General features: G+C 40.7%; 1 protein-coding gene across 2 annotated transcripts in view; it reads left to right on the top strand.

The window, feature by feature from the left end:
* Positions 1 to 276: 276 nt before the first annotated feature.
* Positions 277 to 20677, top strand: part of kif3b (kinesin family member 3B) — a 36295-nt gene continuing 15894 nt past the window's right edge. For both annotated transcript variants that reach the window (XM_080204823.1, XM_080204822.1), the window contains exons 1-5: positions 277 to 363; positions 9383 to 10835; positions 13757 to 13858; positions 16864 to 16986; positions 19149 to 19267. In XM_080204823.1, coding sequence (XP_080060949.1) covers positions 9432 to 10835; positions 13757 to 13858; positions 16864 to 16986; positions 19149 to 19267 — 1748 coding nt within the window. In that variant the 5' untranslated portion in view covers positions 277 to 363; positions 9383 to 9431. The remainder of the gene's footprint in view (positions 364 to 9382; positions 10836 to 13756; positions 13859 to 16863; positions 16987 to 19148; positions 19268 to 20677) is intronic.

Genomic DNA, 20677 nt, shown 5'->3' with positions numbered 1-20677 from the left:
AGTGGAAATCCATGCAGACACAGGGGAATGTGCAGACTCTGCACAGGCAGGGACCCAAGCTGGAAATTGAACCCTGATCCCTGGTGCTGTGAGGCAGCAGTGCAAACCACTGCGCCGCCCTGCTTTGGGAAAAAAAAGGCACCTGTTAGCCTTAGCCACAGTGAGGCAACTTGACAGGGTCCCATGGTGTTGAGAGCAGCCTGAGGCGCTCCGGCTTCGGATTACACGCTCTCCGGGTTTTAGCTCCGACTCCGGATCCGGCTCCGCCTCTGGAATCCAGCTCCGGGCTTTCCTTCTCATCCGGGGCAGTGTCGCCGGTGCCGACTCCCCTGCGCTAATGGCTGACCGCCGCTGAGGGAACAGGTAGAGCCGCAGAAAGGCTTCAATCCGCCTCCTCCCCGGGGCCGCTCGCCGCTTGCCCGTGTGGGGGCTCCGAGAGGCCGGGGGGAGGGGGAGAGACGCTGCTCCGGCTGCCGAGTGGGCGTCCGCCGGCTGTGTCTGTGGGGCGGCCGGGCGCCTTGTTTTGCCGTTGCTAGGCCGCTGGTGATGGAGAGGCGCCCGGGGGGTGGGAGCTCAGGTGAATGCGGGCAGTGGCTGGAGCTCACTGCAGGGCCAGGAGTGAGGAGGGTGGGTGCGGGGGAGAATGTCTTGTCCAGGAGTGATGGGGTTGGGTGCGGGGGAGAACGTCTGTCTTGTCCAGGCTTGAGGAGGGTTGGGTGCGGGGGAGAACGTCTGTCTTGTCCAGGAGTGAGGAGGGTTGGGTGCGGGGGAGAACGTCTGTCTTGTCCAGGAGTGAGGAGGGTTGGGTGCGGGGGAGAACGTCTGTCTTGTCCAGGAGTGAGGAGGGTTGGGTGCGGGGGAGAATGTCTGTCTTGTCCAGGAGTGAGGAGGGTTGGGTGCGGGGGAGAACGTCTGTCTTGTCCAGGAGTGAGGAGGGTTGGGTGCGGGGGAGAATGTCTGTCTTGTCCAGGAGTGAGGAGGGTTGGGTGCGGGGGAGAACGTCTGTCTTGTCCAGGAGTGAGGAGGGTTGGGTGCGGGGGAGAATGTCTGTCTTGTCCAGGAGTGAGGAGGGTTGGGTGCGGGGGAGAATGTCTGTCTTGTCCAGGAGTGAGGAGGGTTGGGTGCGGGGGAGAACGTCTGTCTTGTCCAGGAGTGAGGAGGGTTGGGTGCGGGGGAGAACGTCTGTCTTGTCCAGGAGTGAGGAGGGTTGGGTGCGGGGGAGAATGTCTGTCTTGTCCAGGAGTGAGGAGGGTGGGCGTCGGGGAGAATGTCTTGCCCACGAGTGATAGGAGAGGAGGGTGGGCGTCGGGGAGAATGTCTTGCCCACGAGTGATGGGAGAGGAGGGTGGGCGTCGGGGAGAATGTCTTGCCCACGAGTGATGGGAGAGGAGGGTGGGCGTCGGGGAGAATGTCTTGCCCACGAGTGACGGGAGAGGAGGGTGGGCGTCGGGGAGAATGTCTTGCCCACGAGTGATGGGAGAGGAGGGTGGGCGTCGGGGAGAATGTCTTGCCCACGAGTGATGGGAGAGGAGGGTGGGCGTCGGGGAGAATGTCTTGCCCACGAGTGACGGGAGAGGAGGGTGGGCGTCGGGGAGAATGTCTTGCCCACGAGTGACGGGAGAGGAGGGTGGGCGTCGGGGAGAATGTCTTGCCCACGAGTGACGGGAGAGGAGGGTGGGCGTCGGGGAGAATGTCTTGCCCACGAGTGACGGGAGAGGAGGGTGGGCGTCGGGGAGAATGTCTTGCCCACGAGTGACGGGAGAGGAGGGTGGGCGTCGGGGAGAATGTCTTGCCCACGAGTGACGGGAGATGAGGGTGGGCGTCGGGGAGAATGTCTTGCCCACGAGTGACGGGAGAGGAGGGTGGGCGTCGGGGAGAATGTCTTGCCCACGAGTGACGGGAGAGGAGGGTGGGCGTCGGGGAGAATGTCTTGCCCACGAGTGACGGGAGAGGAGGGTGGGCGTCGGGGAGAATGTCTTGCCCACGAGTGACGGGAGAGGAGGGTGGGCGTCGGGGAGAATGTCTTGCCCACGAGTGATGGGAGAGGAGGGTGGGCGTCGGGGAGAATGTCTTGCCCACGAGTGATGGGAGAGGAGGGTGGGCGTCGGGGAGAATGTCTTGCCCACGAGTGACGGGAGAGGAGGGTGGGCGTCGGGGAGAATGTCTTGCCCACGAGTGACGGGAGAGGAGGGTGGGCGTCGGGGAGAATGTCTTGCCCACGAGTGACGGGAGAGGAGGGTGGGCGTCGGGGAGAATGTCTTGCCCACGAGTGATGGGAGAGGAGGGTGGGCGTCGGGGAGAATGTCTTGCCCACGAGTGATGGGAGAGGAGGGTGGGTGTTGGGGAGAACGTCTTGCCCACGAGTGATGGGGATGGGTGTTGCAACAATTCTCTGTTTCTGGTGGCAGAGGGAAGAAAGAGCAAAGACTGGGCATAGTGATGGCTGAGAAGGTAGAGGGTGTAAGGCTCAGCAAATTTCTGGCCATTGCTGCCTCCCCTGGTTATTACTCTCAATTACTCCTGTAATCTCAATTTCTCCCTGGCGTGTTTTGCGTGTTTTATACATCTGATCTTGAATTGTCAGTCAAGTGCTTTCTCTTCATTTTTGTGGTATATTTTATGCTGAGGCAATTTTATGTACTTTGTGACATGTTCAGGTTTATCTAAATCCACCATACTGATATTTCAATTACTTTAAAGGATTTCCCATGGTTTTTTGGGTGATTCTTCTACATAGTTGCCTAAAACTAATTGCAAAAGTCAGTTAGTTGCATTTTGGTAAGCATAACTCTACCACATTACTTCATTTTACTACAATAACCAGTTAACACTTCACTGAAAACAAGGTCATTTCAGTGAGTCCAGAATAAGAACTTCAGCTGTAAACCTGCATTTTACTGCAACACATGCTGTTTATTCCTATCGTACTGTAGTTATCTTGGTGATTTGGCAAGTAATATCAGCCAGAAGACTGAGAATATATGTGGTGATTCCACTGCACTAAAAAAAAATGCAGCCTGTGAACCCGAGCGTGGCTTTGCTGAATCCTTGTAGCTGTTTTCATAGGGTGAGGCCAGATTTATACCTTGCCCTTTGAGATATTCTCCTGTAGGGTGTTTAATATTATTGGAGACTGTTTGTTGCACTCCCATTAAAATTGAAATACAACTGGAAATTTGAGGCTGAGACTAGCGAAACACTGGAGTTAATGAATTTTGTTTTGCTGCAGTCAGTAGTCTTTAATACTTGCAGAAGTTCAGTGTTGGTGCAAAGTTCACATCATGCTGGTGCAAAACACGTAGTCAACTTAATTTTTTGTACTGAAGTATATTTAAATCCCTACGTTGAGCACAAGTTGAAGGCTGTATAGAATATTGGTTATTTTCTCCACATTGCAATTCTTAAAACCAGCATGAACAGAAATTGAAAGCGCGACCGATGGCTACTTTGCATTGGCATTGGACATGGTTTGTTGTTATACGTCAGACTCACTCATGCTATCGATAACCTGTTGTGTCCGGCAGGATTGATTAATCTCATGGGTGAAGGTATTCTAATGTCCTGTTTATCACAGTCTGATCAATTGATTTAACACTTTTCGTTCTATAATTTGAACTCCTTTGAAAGTTCTCTGTAATATGACTTTGTCCTTGTAATTTCATAACAATGGACTTTTATTTCCATTCCTGTACAGTGCAAATTATATTTGCTTGTACAGTAAGGCAGATAAATACACAATGTTACAAGAAATTCCCTCATTGCTTACAGCTGTTTCCATAGCAACCAACAGTGTAAAGGCACAGAATCCACAAACCTTTCTTATACTGAAATCATTCGTATTTCTCAGACTTCTGAGAGAGCAACTAATGCCTCTTATAAATTGAGTTTGTCTGATGTATTGATGTTTTTGTATCCTAATTCACTCGGTTTATTGGCTTCAGTTGCTTTGCACCATAACTGTAGGATGCAGCATGAGAATTTACGTTCCGTTTTCTCATTCCTATCCCTCTCAGAGGGGCCTTTCTTATTCCCGAGAGTGTAATTAGGATGAAGTCAAGGTTCTCAGATGTATTATGTATTGTAATTTGTTCAGCTTCTCCTTTATTCGACTTTGAAATTACTTTTCTCTTCCCCTTGCATTGGTACAGTACAATAGTACGTGACCAAAAATCATTTTCTATGATTCAATGTAATATTTATTATGGTAGCTGTAAGTTTACTTCAACTTTCTCTATCCAATAAAAAACATGTTTTATTCCCACAAGATAGGTAGCAGAATCTTTGAGGCACAATTTAACTTGTGTTGGAATAGCTCTGGAGGATTTGGTTGCTAGTAGGAAAATTTATATTTAGATGTTTATGGATTGATTCATTGGATAGAACTGTGAGTTAAGAAGGGCAGTGGGTTCCATTGCTTACTTTTCGTTTTGCCTTACTAATGAGCAGTATTGACTTGTTCTGAAAATCAGTTATTGCGAATGCAAGTAAGGACAGTAACAAAATAATGGGAAACTTTTAAAATTAAGGTTAGAATAGCTCAATCTATGAATACAGCATCCAATATGAAACTAACTTTGCAGACTGAAAAAATATTGTGCCAGGTTTAGATCCTAGCCCCTCTTGAGTTAATTATTTCATCGTTGCAAGGATCCGATTATTGGTCTCAGCAAGAAAAAAAGAGTCCCTCCTCTTGATTTTCAGTGACTTCTGCATGAGGGGGTGTGCATGTAGCATGGCTGAAGACTGGTCTTGTCTTTGCTGCATTGCCTAACTCATTCGCTAAACTGCCAAAATCTTGGATCACTTATTAAGAGGCACAGGGAGGCAGCAGGATTCATAGAATCATAGAGTGCATCTGGCTTGTTGAGTTCATGCCAGCTCTCTGCAAGAGCCATTTAAATGGTCCCACTTGCCCACTCTTAACTGTACCATTTTTTTGTTCAGCTGCTTCTGAAAGTAACAATTAAATCTGTCACTACCATATTCTCAGGCAGTTGCTGCAAAATAAACATTTTTGGAAATAATGATATTGGTTCTTTAAGTGTTTTCTGCAACCTTAAAGAAGCCTCATACCTTCCCTGCAGTGCCCAGAATTAAACACAAGCCACAGTTGAGGCAAAACCAGTATTTTCTAAAAGCTCATCGTAGCTTCCTTATTTTTTATGTTATGCCTCTGTTTATAAAGCCCAGGATTCTGTCTGCCATTTTAACCACTTTCCCCACCTGCCATGCTATGTTCATCCATTTGTGCACATATACCCACTAAAGGATGCTCTTTAGAATTGTAACCTTCATATTGCCTCTGTGCACTTTTCCTTCCAAACTGTTCCACTTCACACTTCTATTAAATTTCACCTACACTTGTCTGCCCCTTGCACCAACCTGTCTGTCAAGAAACGCAGTGGTCCAAGTACTGATCCCTGGGGAATCCCACTGTCTACCTGCTTGCAGTTTAAAAACAAGCGTCATCTACTATTACCTGTCACTCGGCCAACTATGTATCCATATGGCTACTGTCCATGAATTCTATGGGCTTCAACTTTGCTGGCAAGCCTGTTATGTGGCACTTCATTAAATGCCTTTTGGAAATTTGTATGCATTGTATCGACTGTGTTAGTTTTATCAAAAAACTCCTAAATCAAGTTGGTTAAATCCATTTTGTCTTCAATAAATCCAGACTCGCTTTTCTTAATTAGTCAACTGTTCTCCAAATAACTGTTACTTTTACCCTAGATGAACATTTCTGAGAGCTTTCCTACACTGAGGTTAACATGACAGGCTTGTAGTTGCTGGGTTTATTCTTGCATCATTTTAAGAACAAGGGTTTAACATTTGCGATTCTCCAGTGCTCCTCATTAACATGAGCAAACGGCTCCATTAAGACATTGGTCCCAACTAAAATGCAACCCTTCCAGCCTCTGCAAGTCACATCTCTCCCTGAAACAGTCCCAATATCTCTGGAATCTAAAGCCAGCTTTCCTACATCACCATCAGCCACACATTCATCTGCGATATCTTATATAACCATTAGCGTGTGATAGTGACAGCAATCTGAAGATGGCTACCCTTGAAATGCTACTTTTTTTTAGTTTCCTTCCTTTCTCCCAAACATATGCCTGCAAGGCCTCAACTTCCATTGTTGATACCAGTCTGCTGTTCATCCTCCTGTCTGTGTGCTCTACAGTCACTTAGTGACATGCTTGATCCTCGTACCAGGGCTACGCTATACCATCCTGAAATCATACCTCCAGCTGCAGAAACACCTGTCTCTTTCCCTAACGATTGAATCCCCTGTACAGTTTCCATTATTCCTCCTGAACCCCAGGGCAGCTGAACCATCCATGGTGCTGTGGACTTGGCTTAAGCTATACACTACAGAGGAACAATTGCTTTCATCAGTATTCAGAGCTGAATAGTGATTAGACAGTACAGTTAATTAATGGCCTGGCAATCACTCATTTACTGTCTTCTTGCACTCTCTTCAGCTGCAGGTGATCACCACCTGAAACATGCCATCCACAAAAATTCAGTCTGCAACTTCATTGTAATGATGCCAGCTGCTGCCCAAACTGTGAAACTCAGAGCTTGAGCACTTCCAGCTGGTAACACCACTTGCACCTGTGGTTGTTCAGGACACGGGAATGGTCCTGGAGTTCCCACATGACAGAATGTGCACTCCATAGGACTGCGATGCCTCTGCTCATTGTACCAACTAACAACAATAATAGCCAAAGATTTAAAAATATTTGATGGCAATTCACTGAACGGTGCCTTTGTATCTGGGCTCTCTGATCCTTGAACAAATCAATCAGATGTTAAAAATACAAAACGTAAGGATCCTTAACCTATGCAATTACCTTAAAACTCTTTGGCTCTGTTTCTCACCCCTCTGGTCTTGGTTGTGATGTCACTTCTAGATTTTGGCTGCAATTGCTTTTGTTCAGCCTCCAATCATTGCAGTTTTTAAAATCCCTGCTCTGCTCCTTTGACTTTCAATCTGGATTTCACTTTCCTGGTATACTACTTCAGTCTCTGCTGTGATCGCATTCCTTTATATCTAGCCTTAAATCTCCAGGTGTGCTTTTTGGAACCAAGTTGCAACATAGATCTTTGCCTTCAGGGATGGAAGAAATCTGTCTTGGGAAAGGAAAAAAGGATTTTTGCGTATATCTATTATATTTAAAAGTATAAACCTCTTCAGTGAATCAGTATGTAAAAGCTATTTGTTCTTTGTTAATAAAGATGTGTGGGTTAGGTTGATTGGCCATGCTAAATTACCCCTTCGTGTCAGGGGGCTAGCAGGGTAAATAAATAGGGTTATGCGGATAGAGCCTGGTGGGATTGTGGTCGGTGCAGATTTAATGGGCGAAATGACCTCATGCACTGTAGGGATTCTATGATTCAATGAATAAAGAAAATCTTGACAGTACTGAACATCAAAACACAATATTGTTGTATGATCATGTGGTTTGTTTGCAAGAGCTGGGCTTTCATTTGATTTATCAAGTATTAAGAAATCAAATTCTTGCTCCATAGGTTAATACACTCGAGTTTCTTGGAAAGCAATGAAATATTTCAGAATAGAAATATAAGTGATAGATCATGACATATTCTCAGTTCTTTGTGTTTTAAATATAAATTTCTTTCAGTCTTTATTTCTCACACACACACTCACCCTCCCCCCCCCCACCCCCACCGTGAGAATGACACTGTGGTAAACTTGGAAACATTTTAGATGCAGCTAGAAATTTAGACTCGTGGATTTAGTAATACCTGGAATGAATAATGTGTAGAATTGTGGATGATGGGGAGTGAGCAATATGTCTAAAATTATTCCAGGGGTGCAGACTATGTTGCAAGCCATGGGGGGGAAGCACAACTTTAAGTAATCTGTTTATATAAGATTTCAGCGACTATAGAATGCTGTAGTGAAATTGCAGTCTCATTTACTGAAATTTAGCCATAGTTTCTACTGTATTGTATTCAAATTGTGAATACAAAATTAAAGTACATTAACTAACATATTTAGAATGAAAGTAAATATATTTCATGATGTAACCCTATTGGATAGAACTCATTATCAAGATTGAGAAATGATTCAGTCCTGGGTCAATACATGTAATTGTGGAAACAATGAGCTACCCTGAGGGCATCTTGCATTGTTTTGAGTGGCACCACTGTTGTGCTTAAATGAGATCAATTAAGAACATATCCAGTAGCTCTAAAATGGGTATAATTTAGTTGTTGTGGGCCATCAGTAGCAAATTGTATACCATTATAATCTGTAGCCTCATAGCATGACATGCCTCCATGCACCCTGAGTAACTTGCTACTCATTGGTTTCAGCAACTCCACAACCTGTGCAAACTTTGCAACCTATCCACATTGTCACAATTTGCTTAAGTACAAGGTTCCATCTAATTTTTGTTTGGAATGTGTGAGCAATTTTTATAAGTATGTAGCTGCCCACACCTGGTCTGCATGGATATTTTTGGGCAGTCCCTAACCCATACAGCTAAATGGAATATTGCTTAAGCAGCTAACAGAAAGAGGAGGTTTCATGAACATTCCTATTATCAGTGATGGCAGAGTCCAGCATGAGTGTGAAAAACAAGGTACCTAAGTTCAACCAAAAGTGTAGAGTGACTGATTCTTGGCAATATCCTGATGTCCCCGCCATCCTAGACACCAGTCTAAAGCCAGGCAACAATTGGATGTACTGGACACAGCAAAGGTCCCTGACAACATCCTAGCTGTATTACTTATCCCTTTGTCCCAAGTCAAAATCTTCAAATACCCTCAATGACATTGGAGGCACATTCATCACATGGACGGTAGTTGTTCAAGAGTAAGGCCCATCATCATCTTGTTAAGGACAGCAAAGAGTGGGAAATAAATCCCACCAATGCCCACATCCCTCAAATTAATAAAACAAAAAGCCATGTATGAAGAAGTGTGATGTTGAACAGAAGAGTGTGAATGCCATTGTATGAAGAAAAATTGAAAAATAAACTGAGATTTTATCTCTTGCTTTACAGTTGGCAAAATAATGCTTAAAAGTTTGTACTTAAAAATGTTGTATTCGCGATATATTTTTGAACATGGGCATTTTCCAAATATTCAATGCAAATATTAGCTAGCAAAAGGATCAACTTAAGAAAGCTACCTTGCAATTGGCAAATTAGTAGCTAGGCAATGATGACCAAAAACTCGCTTCATATTAGATATGACATTCTACATTTAACCTTCTATAAATCAACGTTAATGAAGATTTTTAAGAATACCATTAGATTTTGTCAGTGTGATGTATTGCCATTAGTTTATGTTTTGTAGACTAATTGAGTTGAGTCAGAGATTGATGTGTGTTAAATATCTTTTACAGGTTCTCACTGGCAAAACCATTTCTTAGCATTTGAATTTGAGCACAACGCATGATGTCGAAGTTAAAAAGTTCTGAATCAGTTAAGGTGGTGGTGCGATGTCGGCCAATGAACGAGAAGGAAATTACAGGTGGTTATGGAAGAATTGTTGATATCGATGCAAAACTGGGTCAAATTTTGGTGAAAAACCCCAAAGGAGGTCCAAGTGAACTACCCAAGACTTTCACATTTGATGCTGTATATGACTGCAATTCCAAACAAGTAGAATTATATGATGAGACCTTTCGACCTCTTGTGGAATCTGTTCTTTTGGGTTTTAATGGGACAATTTTTGCTTATGGACAGACTGGAACAGGGAAAACATACACCATGGAGGGACTCCGCACAGACCCTGAACGGAGAGGTGTAATCCCAAATTCCTTTGAGCACATATTCACGCACATCTCTCGATCACAAAATCAGCAGTACTTGGTTAGGGCATCATATCTGGAGATTTACCAGGAGGAAATAAAAGATTTACTTGCAAAAGACCAAACTAAAAGGTTGGAGCTAAAAGAGAGGCCAGATACTGGCGTATACGTCAAAGACTTGTCTTCTTTTGTAACAAAAAATGTGAAAGAAATTGAACATGTTATGAATGTTGGTAATCAGAATCGGTCTGTTGGTGCCACAAACATGAATGAACACAGTTCTCGTTCCCATGCAATCTTTGTTATAACAGTTGAATGCAGTGAAATTGGACTTGATGGAGAGAACCATATCCGTGTGGGAAAGTTAAATTTAGTAGACCTTGCTGGGAGTGAACGACAAGCTAAAACTGGAGCTCAAGGAGAACGGTTAAAAGAAGCAACAAAAATTAACCTTTCTCTCTCAGCACTGGGCAATGTAATATCGGCACTTGTCGATGGTAAAAGTACTCATATCCCCTACAGAGATTCAAAACTAACTCGATTGCTTCAGGATTCATTGGGAGGGAATGCCAAGACCGTTATGGTGGCAAACATTGGTCCTGCTTCCTATAACTGTGAAGAGACACTGACAACTCTACGATATGCAAATCGTGCCAAGAACATCAAGAATAAACCACGTGTAAATGAAGATCCAAAAGACGCACTTTTGAGAGAGTTCCAGGAGGAAATAGCTCGGCTGAAAGCTCAACTGGCAAAGCGAGGTGTAGGCAAGCGGAAGAAGAAGAATCGAAAGAGGCTGGGTGGAGAAGGAGAGGAGGATATAGAGGAAGATGATGGAGATGGGGAAGAAGATGAAGGAATTAAAAATGAGCCTGACTACTGGAGGGAACAACAGGAAAAGCTGGAGAGAGAAAAGAAAGCCATTCTGGATGACCACAGCTTAGTGGCAGATGAGAAACAGAAGCTTTTGCGTGAAAAGGAGAAAAAGATGGTAGATGTGCGGAGAGAGAGGGAAGCCTCAGAGACTCTTGCCACTAAAATTAAGGTATAGTAATAAAGTACTGCATGAATTATTGGTTAATCTGAATTGTCATTGGTAATACTTTGAAGCTTGATTTGAATAGCTAACTTGAAAAACACATCAGTTGAGATGGAAAATCTGTGTCAAGTGACTTGATATGTATCTTGCACTGTATTGTGCAAATTATAATGTTTGGCACAAAGATATCGATATGGGTTCATTGCAGTCTCACAAACTGCAATGAAAGAAGGTTGCTACAAATCTGCCCATCTTAAATCAACGGGGAATGAGGAAATGGAGCTTGAAATCTGCTTTCTATTTCCTATGTAAATAAGGTGTAAGTAAGATAACAGAAAATCTGATGATTTTTGCTCAGTTGTTAGGTCTACTATAAAGGACTTTACTAATTTAAAGGTAACATTATTTTTTGTTGCAAGTATCTCCCTTAGTTCCTTGTGAATATAAATAGTTGATTAACATGACTAGCGTTGCAAAACTCAAGCCTTTAGCAGTGAAGTCATGAGTGAATTATAGAAGTTTCCCTAATTCGAATTCCATCTGGATTTTTCTTTGCTCCATACCAAATGAATATAAGTTTATAATGCATTTGTGGAATTAACTTTGAAGAAGTTTTATTCTTTTTCTCACCAGTCTTTGGAACCTATGTTGGAAATGATTGTCTGCCATGACCAGAATGATGTGATTCAACATCAAAAAGGTGGCACATGGGAAAGGTTTCTTTTGTTCTACCAAATAAATTAGTTCTTGGTACAGATTTTGCACCTATCTTTATGATTCGATAAACTTGTGTTTTGAGTTTCAATTTGGTCTTGCAATCATGTCCCATGAAAATTCAAGGTTATATATTTTTTCAAAACACTATTTGAAATTGTAGACAAAGGCACAGGAGTCAAAACTAAGTTAAGCTTCAGATGAAGTAGAGTTGGACAAGAAGTTTTAAAGACGTGTATTTTGCCCGAATTTTTATCAGTTCCTGTGTCCAAATTTATAATGGAAACTGCACACACCCGTATAAGCTTTGTAATAGCACATTGAAGGTACTGCAGCATCTCCACTGCCAGAACAATTGCAAAGTTAGACTTTTATGTAATCAATTTATTTTATAAATGCAAACGTAGGAATTTTGTCATGGAAAAGCGTGAAAGGAAGTGCATACAGAGGTAAGATTTCTAAAAATATATATTGCTAGTTAGTCTCCCATGGCATTGCAAAGATTAAGTTAGAAAGCTGGTCACTATCCCACCTGCCTCTGTTGTCTTTGTTTTAGCTTTTCTTCATACGTTTCTTTCTCTCTGTGTAACATGTGCACCTTCTGTCTCACACTGAGAGAGGTGCAAAAGAGGAACAGCCAGCCATCTTAGCAAGGGATGGAAGTATTGAAGAGTAGAAGATCTGTCACTGCACTGAAATGAATTTGGTATTAGAAACTTAGGTGGGGAGGATCATGAAGGTCAGTAACCTACCTTGATTGTAGGGAGGGCTGTTGGGAGCAGTGTTTGAGAGTCAGCATTCTGCCTTGGTGTGAGGATGTGTCGAAAGCTAGTAACCTGGCACATGATTGAGGTTACCAAAAGGTAGTAACCTGGGTATGTTATACAAGTGTGCATTCACATGAAGGATAATTTGCAGTTTCAAAGAATAACAGGCACTCGTGGAATTCAATCTCCGAAGCTCCATTGAAAATTCCAAAGTTTCCTATTTAATAAAGCAAGAATTGGACTTAGTCATTGCAAATCAATGGCTTGGATGACATAAACACCTTTGTTATAAAATCAAGTTGTCTCTGAACTACTAAAAACTATGTTATTGAAAATGAAAAATATTAACCAGTAAATTTGTTGGAATTGTAGCACCTGATTCTTGTCATTGGGTGAAATGTCTGCCAAGAAGTATTTGGAAAGTTGTAATTACTGCACGTTTGAAATAAAAAAGAAATGCACGGCAAATGTGTCAACAGAAAGGTGAGTCAGAATTTCAGAGGCAGGCCATCAGTCAGAACCACTATTCCTTCAACAGCAACCACTTTGCTTTACATAGAAAAAATCCCCAGGCACTTTACAGAAGCACAGTGAGAGCTAAAGGGCATTTGGAAGAGTGACTAAAGTTTTAAAATGTTTTAAGGAGTACATCAAGGGTGATGTGGGAGGACGGATTCAGAAAGGTTGAGCAAAGTTATAGAGTGTAGTGTCTAGACTGCTAAAGGTAGAACTACTATTGGGTGGGACAATGGAAATAGAAATTACACATTAATTAGTCGTTATTTCTGTCTAGCATTTCTAACTTTGTTTGGCTTTTGTTTTGAAGTAGAGGAAGATGCAAGGTATGGAGAGTGGTCGGATAAGTTAGATTAATTATAAGTTGATTTAGTACACAGTCAGCACAGACGCAGTGGGACAGACTCCATGCTGTAAACAAGTTTATTTGAATTGTCCTATTTCTACAGATCTCAATTTTTGCCATTGAGTGGTTCTGTACCAAAACACAGAACAATTTCTGTGGGCATCAATGAATCTATTTACAATTAGATTAACAGTTATGTAATTCATGAATTACTTCATTACTGAAAGCTTGAGTTTTGCAGCATTGATAATATTGGTCAAGTAACCAATTTTGTCTTCATTTTTGACCAGTGGAAATTTTCTAACTTAGTTTTAAATGAGAGAAAAATATAAGTACTTAAAATTGCTAACCGCCTTTACCAAGAATAAAACACTAGTAGGAAATAAAAATATTATTTGCCTTCAAATTTGCTTACTTTTCAGTATTGTTGATGCTAAAATATTGTAGGCATTTAGAACAAAATTCAGGTACTTCAGTTTCAAAGAACAGGATAATCTCTACTTAAGAAATTATTGGTTAATATTTGTGCATTCTATTTAACCAAGGCTAGATGGTAAATAATATTTTACTGATTCATTCAATAGGCAATGGAAAGCAAACTTCTAGTTGGAGGCAAGAATATTGTTGATCACACAAATGAACAGCAGAAGGTTCTGGAACAGCGGCGTCAAGAAATTGCAGAGCAGGTAACATGGGCAGAGAGCAAAGATTTGAAAGCAAATCACCACTCGTTCTAGAGACTTGAAATCAAAAACAGGAAATTCTGGATGTGCTCAGCCTGACCTGTTGACTATTCCAGTATTTTCTGATAATATTTCACCAAACGTTCAAAACTGTTTTAAGTTATAAGTTAGAAGTGAACTGCAATAAAGGGTTTAAGATTGTTTGCTTTGGTTGCTTCACACCAAGACCAAACGGCATTTATGATATAGGAATAAGAGCATTGTTTATTTTATTTGCACTCCTTTGGTTTCGTAACTCCATTATTGTAGGAATTTATCATTTGCTCAGTTAAAAATGACATGGGCCACAAGTGGATTCTGTGCCAAAGCAGATTTAGTAAAAGTTACATCATTTGCCATGCTGTGGAGAGCCATTAGAAGGCATGAATATTGTGGATCACACAAATGAACAGCAGAGGGTTCTGGAAGAGAAATCCTCGTTCCTGTAAGTATTTTATCCAAGTCTTCAGAAAGAAACTTAGTAAATAAAAGAGAGATTATTCTTGTCACCCATTTTGACCTGGTTATTTTGGATTCTGAACAGATTGATCAACAGGAAATAGAACAAAGAAAGAGGCCATGTAGCCCATCAAGTCTATGACAGCTCTTCGAGGAGCTATCCAGTTAGTCCCACCCCATTGCTTGATTGCCAAAATCCCTCATGTTTATTTCTTTCAAGTGCCCATCCAATTTCCTTTTGAAATCATTGTCTCTGCTTCCACTACCATCATCGAGTGAGAATTCAAGGTCATTGCCACTCAGCGTTAAAATGTTCTTCCTCTTCCTCACATACCCCTGCATCTAATGACCAAAATCTTAAATCTCTGTCCCCTGGTCCATATGCTATCGGCTAATAGGAATGCCTTTTCCTTGCCTACCTAATCAAAATTTGTGATCAGAATGATCTTGTATACTTCGAACCTCCTTTGCTCCAAGGCAGACAATCCCAACTTCTCCAACCTAACCTTGTAGCTCAGATTCCTCATCCCTGAATCCGTTCTGGTAAACCTGTATATCCTATCACAAACCCTCACTTCCTTCTGAAAGTGTGGTGACCAGAACTGGATGTCGTACTCTGGTTGGAGCCTAGCCAGAGCTTTCTACAGATTCAGCACAACTTCCCTGATGTTGTACTTAATAACTCTACTTGCAAAGCTCAAGATTCCAAATGCTTTCCTAACCACACTTAGTATGTTCTACCACTTTCAAAAATCAATGCACATTTCCCTGCACACACTTTAGAACTGTGCCATTAAGTTGATACTTCCTCTTCCTGTCCCTAATGCCAAAATACATCAGCTACTTCTCTATATTAAATCCATCTGCCCCTCCCTGCCACTCTAATAGCCTATCTATGTCTTGTTTTAGTTGATTGGAATCACCCTCACTCTTTGCCGTTTCTCCAAATTTAATTACATTTGAAATTTTTTTTAAAGATTTGACTCTCTATTCCAATATCCAAGTCAAGTATAGAAAGCAGTGGTCCTTGCACTAATCCTCAGTGAATAGAAGTAAATGTGGCATCCTCCAATCTGAAAATTGACCGTTTATCAGGACTGATTTTCCTTTTTTTCTAAAGCCAATTTTTATTGACATTGTCACTGACCCTGCTATTCCATGAGCCTCCATTTTGTTAACTAACCTTTATTATGTGGTAGTTTCTTTAAATATATAGAGCCATAGCATATCCTTTATCTACTTTCTTTGTAGCCATCAAAAGAAAGTCAGTTAGACTGGCCAAGCACGGTCAAAGTTTTATAAATGTAAAACGGCTCTCCTTAATTAACACGAAGCTTTCTGAGTGTTTTTTTTCCCAAGATTATTATTCTGAAAACTTTATGCAACACTTGTTAAACTAACTGATCTATGGGTACTAGGACAGCCCTTGCACCCTTTCTGGAAAAAGGGTGTCTAATTTGGCACTTTCCAATCCACTGACACCTTCTTCACACTTCCCCATCCATCCAGAATCCAGGGAAAATTGGGACATTGTGGTCAAATCTTCAGCTTTCTTCACCCACACCTCCCATACAACCTGGATGCAAACCATCTGGATCAGGTGACTTATCCACTCTTGGCTTAGCCAGATTTTCCATTACCACCTGCCTTCCAATTTTCACCCACTCCTGCCAAGTCTACTTCTCCTGATTACCAATCTAAACTTAAAATGTTTTAAATATGAGATAATTTTACCACTTTTTAATTTTAAATTGTGCATGTTGTCTAAGTATCACTGATCTTCAGCCAAGTTAGTAATAAACCAAGAAGCCTCTGCTGTGATTACTGCAAAGCCCATTCCTATTCGGGTCCTGATTTTTACCAGGGGAAATGCAAAAACTGACCACCTCTGGTGACTAATCTGGTCATTTTCCACAATTTGGACTGGCAAGAAAAGCTATTCAATCTTTCCTCAGTCCATTAACCATCCACTAACTAAAGAAATTGATTGGCTATGTGATGTCTCAACAAATAACCTGAAACTTCTTGGTGCTTTCTTTCCTGATTGACATTAGGGAGTAATCAGTCACTCCCTTTTCCTTTCCCAGTGAGGCTGCTCTCTCTTCTGTTCTCCCTTTCCTTATCACTAACCATGAGCCTTAATTAACTGTCAATAAATGCTGACTAATGTAATAGAAAGATAAAAAGGCTGATAAATAAAGGCAGGAGACATTTTGTGAGAAAGCTATCAATGGGTTGTTTGAGCCAAAAGTTATTGTTTAAAAAGTATTTTACTGGTCATGCCATCACAGAATGAAGTTCTGTCTAGAAGTATTATATGGTCACCTGTCCTAATACTTCTTGATATATTCTTTGTCAAGTTCTGTTTAATAATATACCTCTGCAGCACCTTGAAATTACTTACTGCATTAAAATGTTAGAGTTATTCTTGAGAAGTTAATGTACAAATTGAAGATAAGTTCAGAAACACTTTCCTCCAATGTCCTCCGTTCTGACTATTTCCTGTTCAGAAACGCCGGGAACGTGAAATGCAGCAGCAAATGGAGACTCAGGATGAAGAGACACTGGAGCTGAAGGAGACGTACAGTTCTCTCCAGCAAGAAGTAGATGTCAAAACTAAGAAGCTGAAAAAGGTAACATGAATTTCAAAGTTCTACGGTTAGTGACTTCCTTCAAATCAATACACAAAATAACAGGAAAGCAAATGTAAAACTTTAAAATGCAAGTCTCTAAGAAACGTGTCTAGTAAAGTATGAAATTACAACTGTATCCATAACTAGCAACCTAGCATGTTTGTTGCTTTAGTTATTAAAATAGTAGGTAATTCTCAATCAGATTCTGACTGAAGCTAATTCACAATACGTTACTGCAATGAGATTAAAACTTTAATTTAACATATCCCAAGTAATTTCAGTATTTCAATGTCTAAGAGAAATTCAAGGGGAAGATTCCTAAACCCAAAAATAAATTATGCTTGTATTGTCATTTCAGCAAATGATTCTGAAGAATAGGAGGGTGCATGGTTAATTCAATTGCCCCATTCCCCACTCTCAAGAGCTTTGTATATGTGTGTGTTTGTGTATATACATTGCAGTCTTGCATCCTCTATGCAGTCGGCTCGTCAGTTGCCAATTCCTGCACGGACATCATTGACCACAGCTATAAGGCTCACGTGGCTGGAGAAGAAATCGGAGGTCTTGCAAGGAACGAAATGTTATTAGCATAACTTTAGAGACATTGCATCATCCATATTCCCTCCCTTTTATCAGCTATTTTTCACTTCCATTACAGAACATCAGATTCCTTCCTCTACCTTGGGTAAAAAAAGACCCAAGTAGAGTTGTCAATATCTTTACGATCCTCAGTCCTCTTCTTTACTTGATAGTCAAGCTGCTTTTTTAAGATTCCAGTTCACTCTAAATTAAATAACTCTGGTATCTGTTTTGTCCAACCTGTGGATAGGAAATACATCCTCCCAATCTGCAACCTTGCTTGAATTTTATACTTGTGTTCTTTATTCCAATGTTCATCTTTCAAATTCAACAGCTCACTTAATTCAATCTTATCTGTAGTTTTCAATACTTTGAAGACTTGCAGCATGATCATCGGCATCTACTGATGAAAGGAACATATATAAAAAGATGGATCTACTGGTCCTTTCAGCCTGTATCTCTCAGATGTGGTCACTTGAACATCTCAATACATACGCTGAGGGAATCAAAATAATCTCCCTGTTCAACCCTTGCTCCTGCTTAAAAATGCACTTTCATTATTTGAACCTATCTTACAATCATCATTATCACTCTTAACTGAACCCCTTCTAACATTTTGAGGTAGGATAGAAAAGGTGCAGGCACTTTGGAATTGGTATCCTATTAATCTGTGCAATATTCATATAGTTCATCTATTCGTAGAACTGAGTAACCTGTTCATTGATGTCTGCTTCACGCTGACCAGTTATTTACAGGGTAGAGATTACTAACCACTTCCAAATGATTTTCCTTTTCTTCTTCTGCCTGTGGATTTGAAATACAATTATTTAATGTGACATATATTTGGTGGGTTTTTTTGCATATGATTTATGCCCACATTAAAATCAATCTGCTTATCTTGATCCATCTACGCAGTTAGTATAAGCCTCTCAGAAGATAATCACCTTTCTACTCATAACTGCCTGTATGTAAAATTGGAAATAGTTTTGCCCTCAGTAAAAGTAAAATCATCCCTGGTCTGGTGACGATCTCTAATAAACACACAAATAAAAGCTGAGATATACTTATAATGTTTCTGTTTCTCTCTGACAAACCATTGTGGTAAATTTATTTCAGCACTAAAACTATTGGTTATAGTATGAGGATTTCCGTATTTTCAGTTAATTTATGGCCACCATATTCAAATTAATATTTGTATAAGACAAGTGTAACATCTATAATTTTGTCAGAAAATAACTCTGGATTTACAAGGCAGTAAGTAATTTTATAATAAACTTGAGAGGTTTGCATATTGCTATTGTGTTTTACATTAAAAATACAGAAACGAGTAATTGCATGATAATTGTTTTTTTTCCTGCGTCTGAAGATGTTACATTTGATGAGATACTCTGGCCACAAAGAAATTCCATCCAACAATTACGGCTCTCAACATTATAAAATGTCATTAGGTATAATTGTGTTGTACAGTGCGAATTTATTTTTAAGGAAGCCCTTTTTCAAAAACCAAAGCTTCTGTGCTAGCCCAGTGACTATTTATAAGCAATCTGATTAATATTGCGCTTAGTTCTTACAATTTCTTTTAGTTATTTGCAAAGCTCCAGGCAGTTAAAGCTGAGATTCATGATCTACAAGAGGAACACATCAAAGAGCGACAAGAACTGGAACAAACACAGAATGAGCTAACCAGGGAACTCAAACTTAAGTATGTATCTGGTATTGGAGAAAAGTATACTTAAACTCCTTTCTTCAACTATCATACTTGAAAATTCTTCCAGTCAGTCATAGGTTGTTTATCATAGGTTTGTTGGATGCTATTTGCTTGTAACCAAATTTCATCTCTATAACCTGAATTACTCCACTAGTGTGGAGCATTGAAGCAAGACTTTATCTGAAGAATGTGAAGAGACAGTATGAAATAAAGGGAGAAACTCTCAAGGATATACTGGAACAAAGGAACCTAGGTGTGTATGTATGTAATTCATTGTAGCTGGTGGGGCATGTGAGAGCAATTAATAAAGTGATATCATAGGCTTTATTAATAGGTGCACTGAGAATAACAGTAAGGAGGTAATGCTGAACATGTATAAGACAGTAGTTAGGCCTCATCTGGAGTACTGCATTCAGTTCTGGGCACCATATAAGAAGAAGGATGTAGAGGCATTGGAGAGAGCTCAGGGGCAATACACAGAATGATTCCAGGGATAAACAGCTGTAAGTCTGGAGATAAATTGGAGAGTTTGGGTTGTTTTCCTTAACGAAAAGAAGACCTGAGAGGAAACTGGATAGAGGTATTCAAGATCTTGAGGGATATGAACAAGGTAAATCGTGAGAAACTGTTCCCTCTCAGGAATACACCAAGAACTGGAGGGCACAGATTCAAAATAATGGGCAAAATTGGATAATGTGGAGAAAGATTATTTCACCCAGAGAATGTTGGAGTCTGGAACAGACTTCCTGAGGGAGTGCTGGAGGCAGTTTGATCGAGGTATGCGAAAGGGAATTTTATTGCTATCTGAAAAGAAGCAATGTGCAAGGTTGCAGGTGTGAGGCAGGAGAGTGGGATTAGGTAGAATGTTCTTTCAGAGAGCCAGTGCAGACTTGATGGCTTCCTGCGCTGTAAAGATTCTGTGACTCTGTTTTAATAGCTTCTGAATTTATTGTATTAACTTGCAAAGTTAAGATGAAATTTCAAGAAAGTTAACCTTATTTCCTTTGGAAAAGAATGTGTTTTGGAAGGATCAAATTGAAGCTTTCAGAATGATAATGGAATTTGATCTTGATCCAGGCAAATTATTCTTTATACTGTAAAGATCAAATACCAGGCAATATGTTAACAAAAAATTGGAAGAAAGCTGGACGAACAATATCTTTATTCGAAAGGATAAAAGGACTATGGAGTAAAAGATGAGTCAATTTTTAAAAAAATTTAATTTCTGATCATTAGAAGTGACTTATTTTGTCTCCCCTCTCCATAAGTAGGATTAATTGTTAGTAATAGCTTTGTAATGAAGAAATCCAGTGAGAACGATCTTGCACATAGTTGGATATATACATTTCTTGTTATTATTCGTGGTTCTAAAAATTATTTATTTTACATTGGCTTAAAGCTACT

This window comes from Carcharhinus amblyrhynchos, chromosome 16 (genome assembly GCF_965287045.1).
Source record: "Carcharhinus amblyrhynchos chromosome 16, sCarAmb.v2.hapA, whole genome shotgun sequence".
NCBI classification, from domain to species: domain Eukaryota; kingdom Metazoa; phylum Chordata; class Chondrichthyes; order Carcharhiniformes; family Carcharhinidae; genus Carcharhinus; species Carcharhinus amblyrhynchos.
This window is presented reverse-complemented; position numbering and strand designations above follow the sequence as displayed.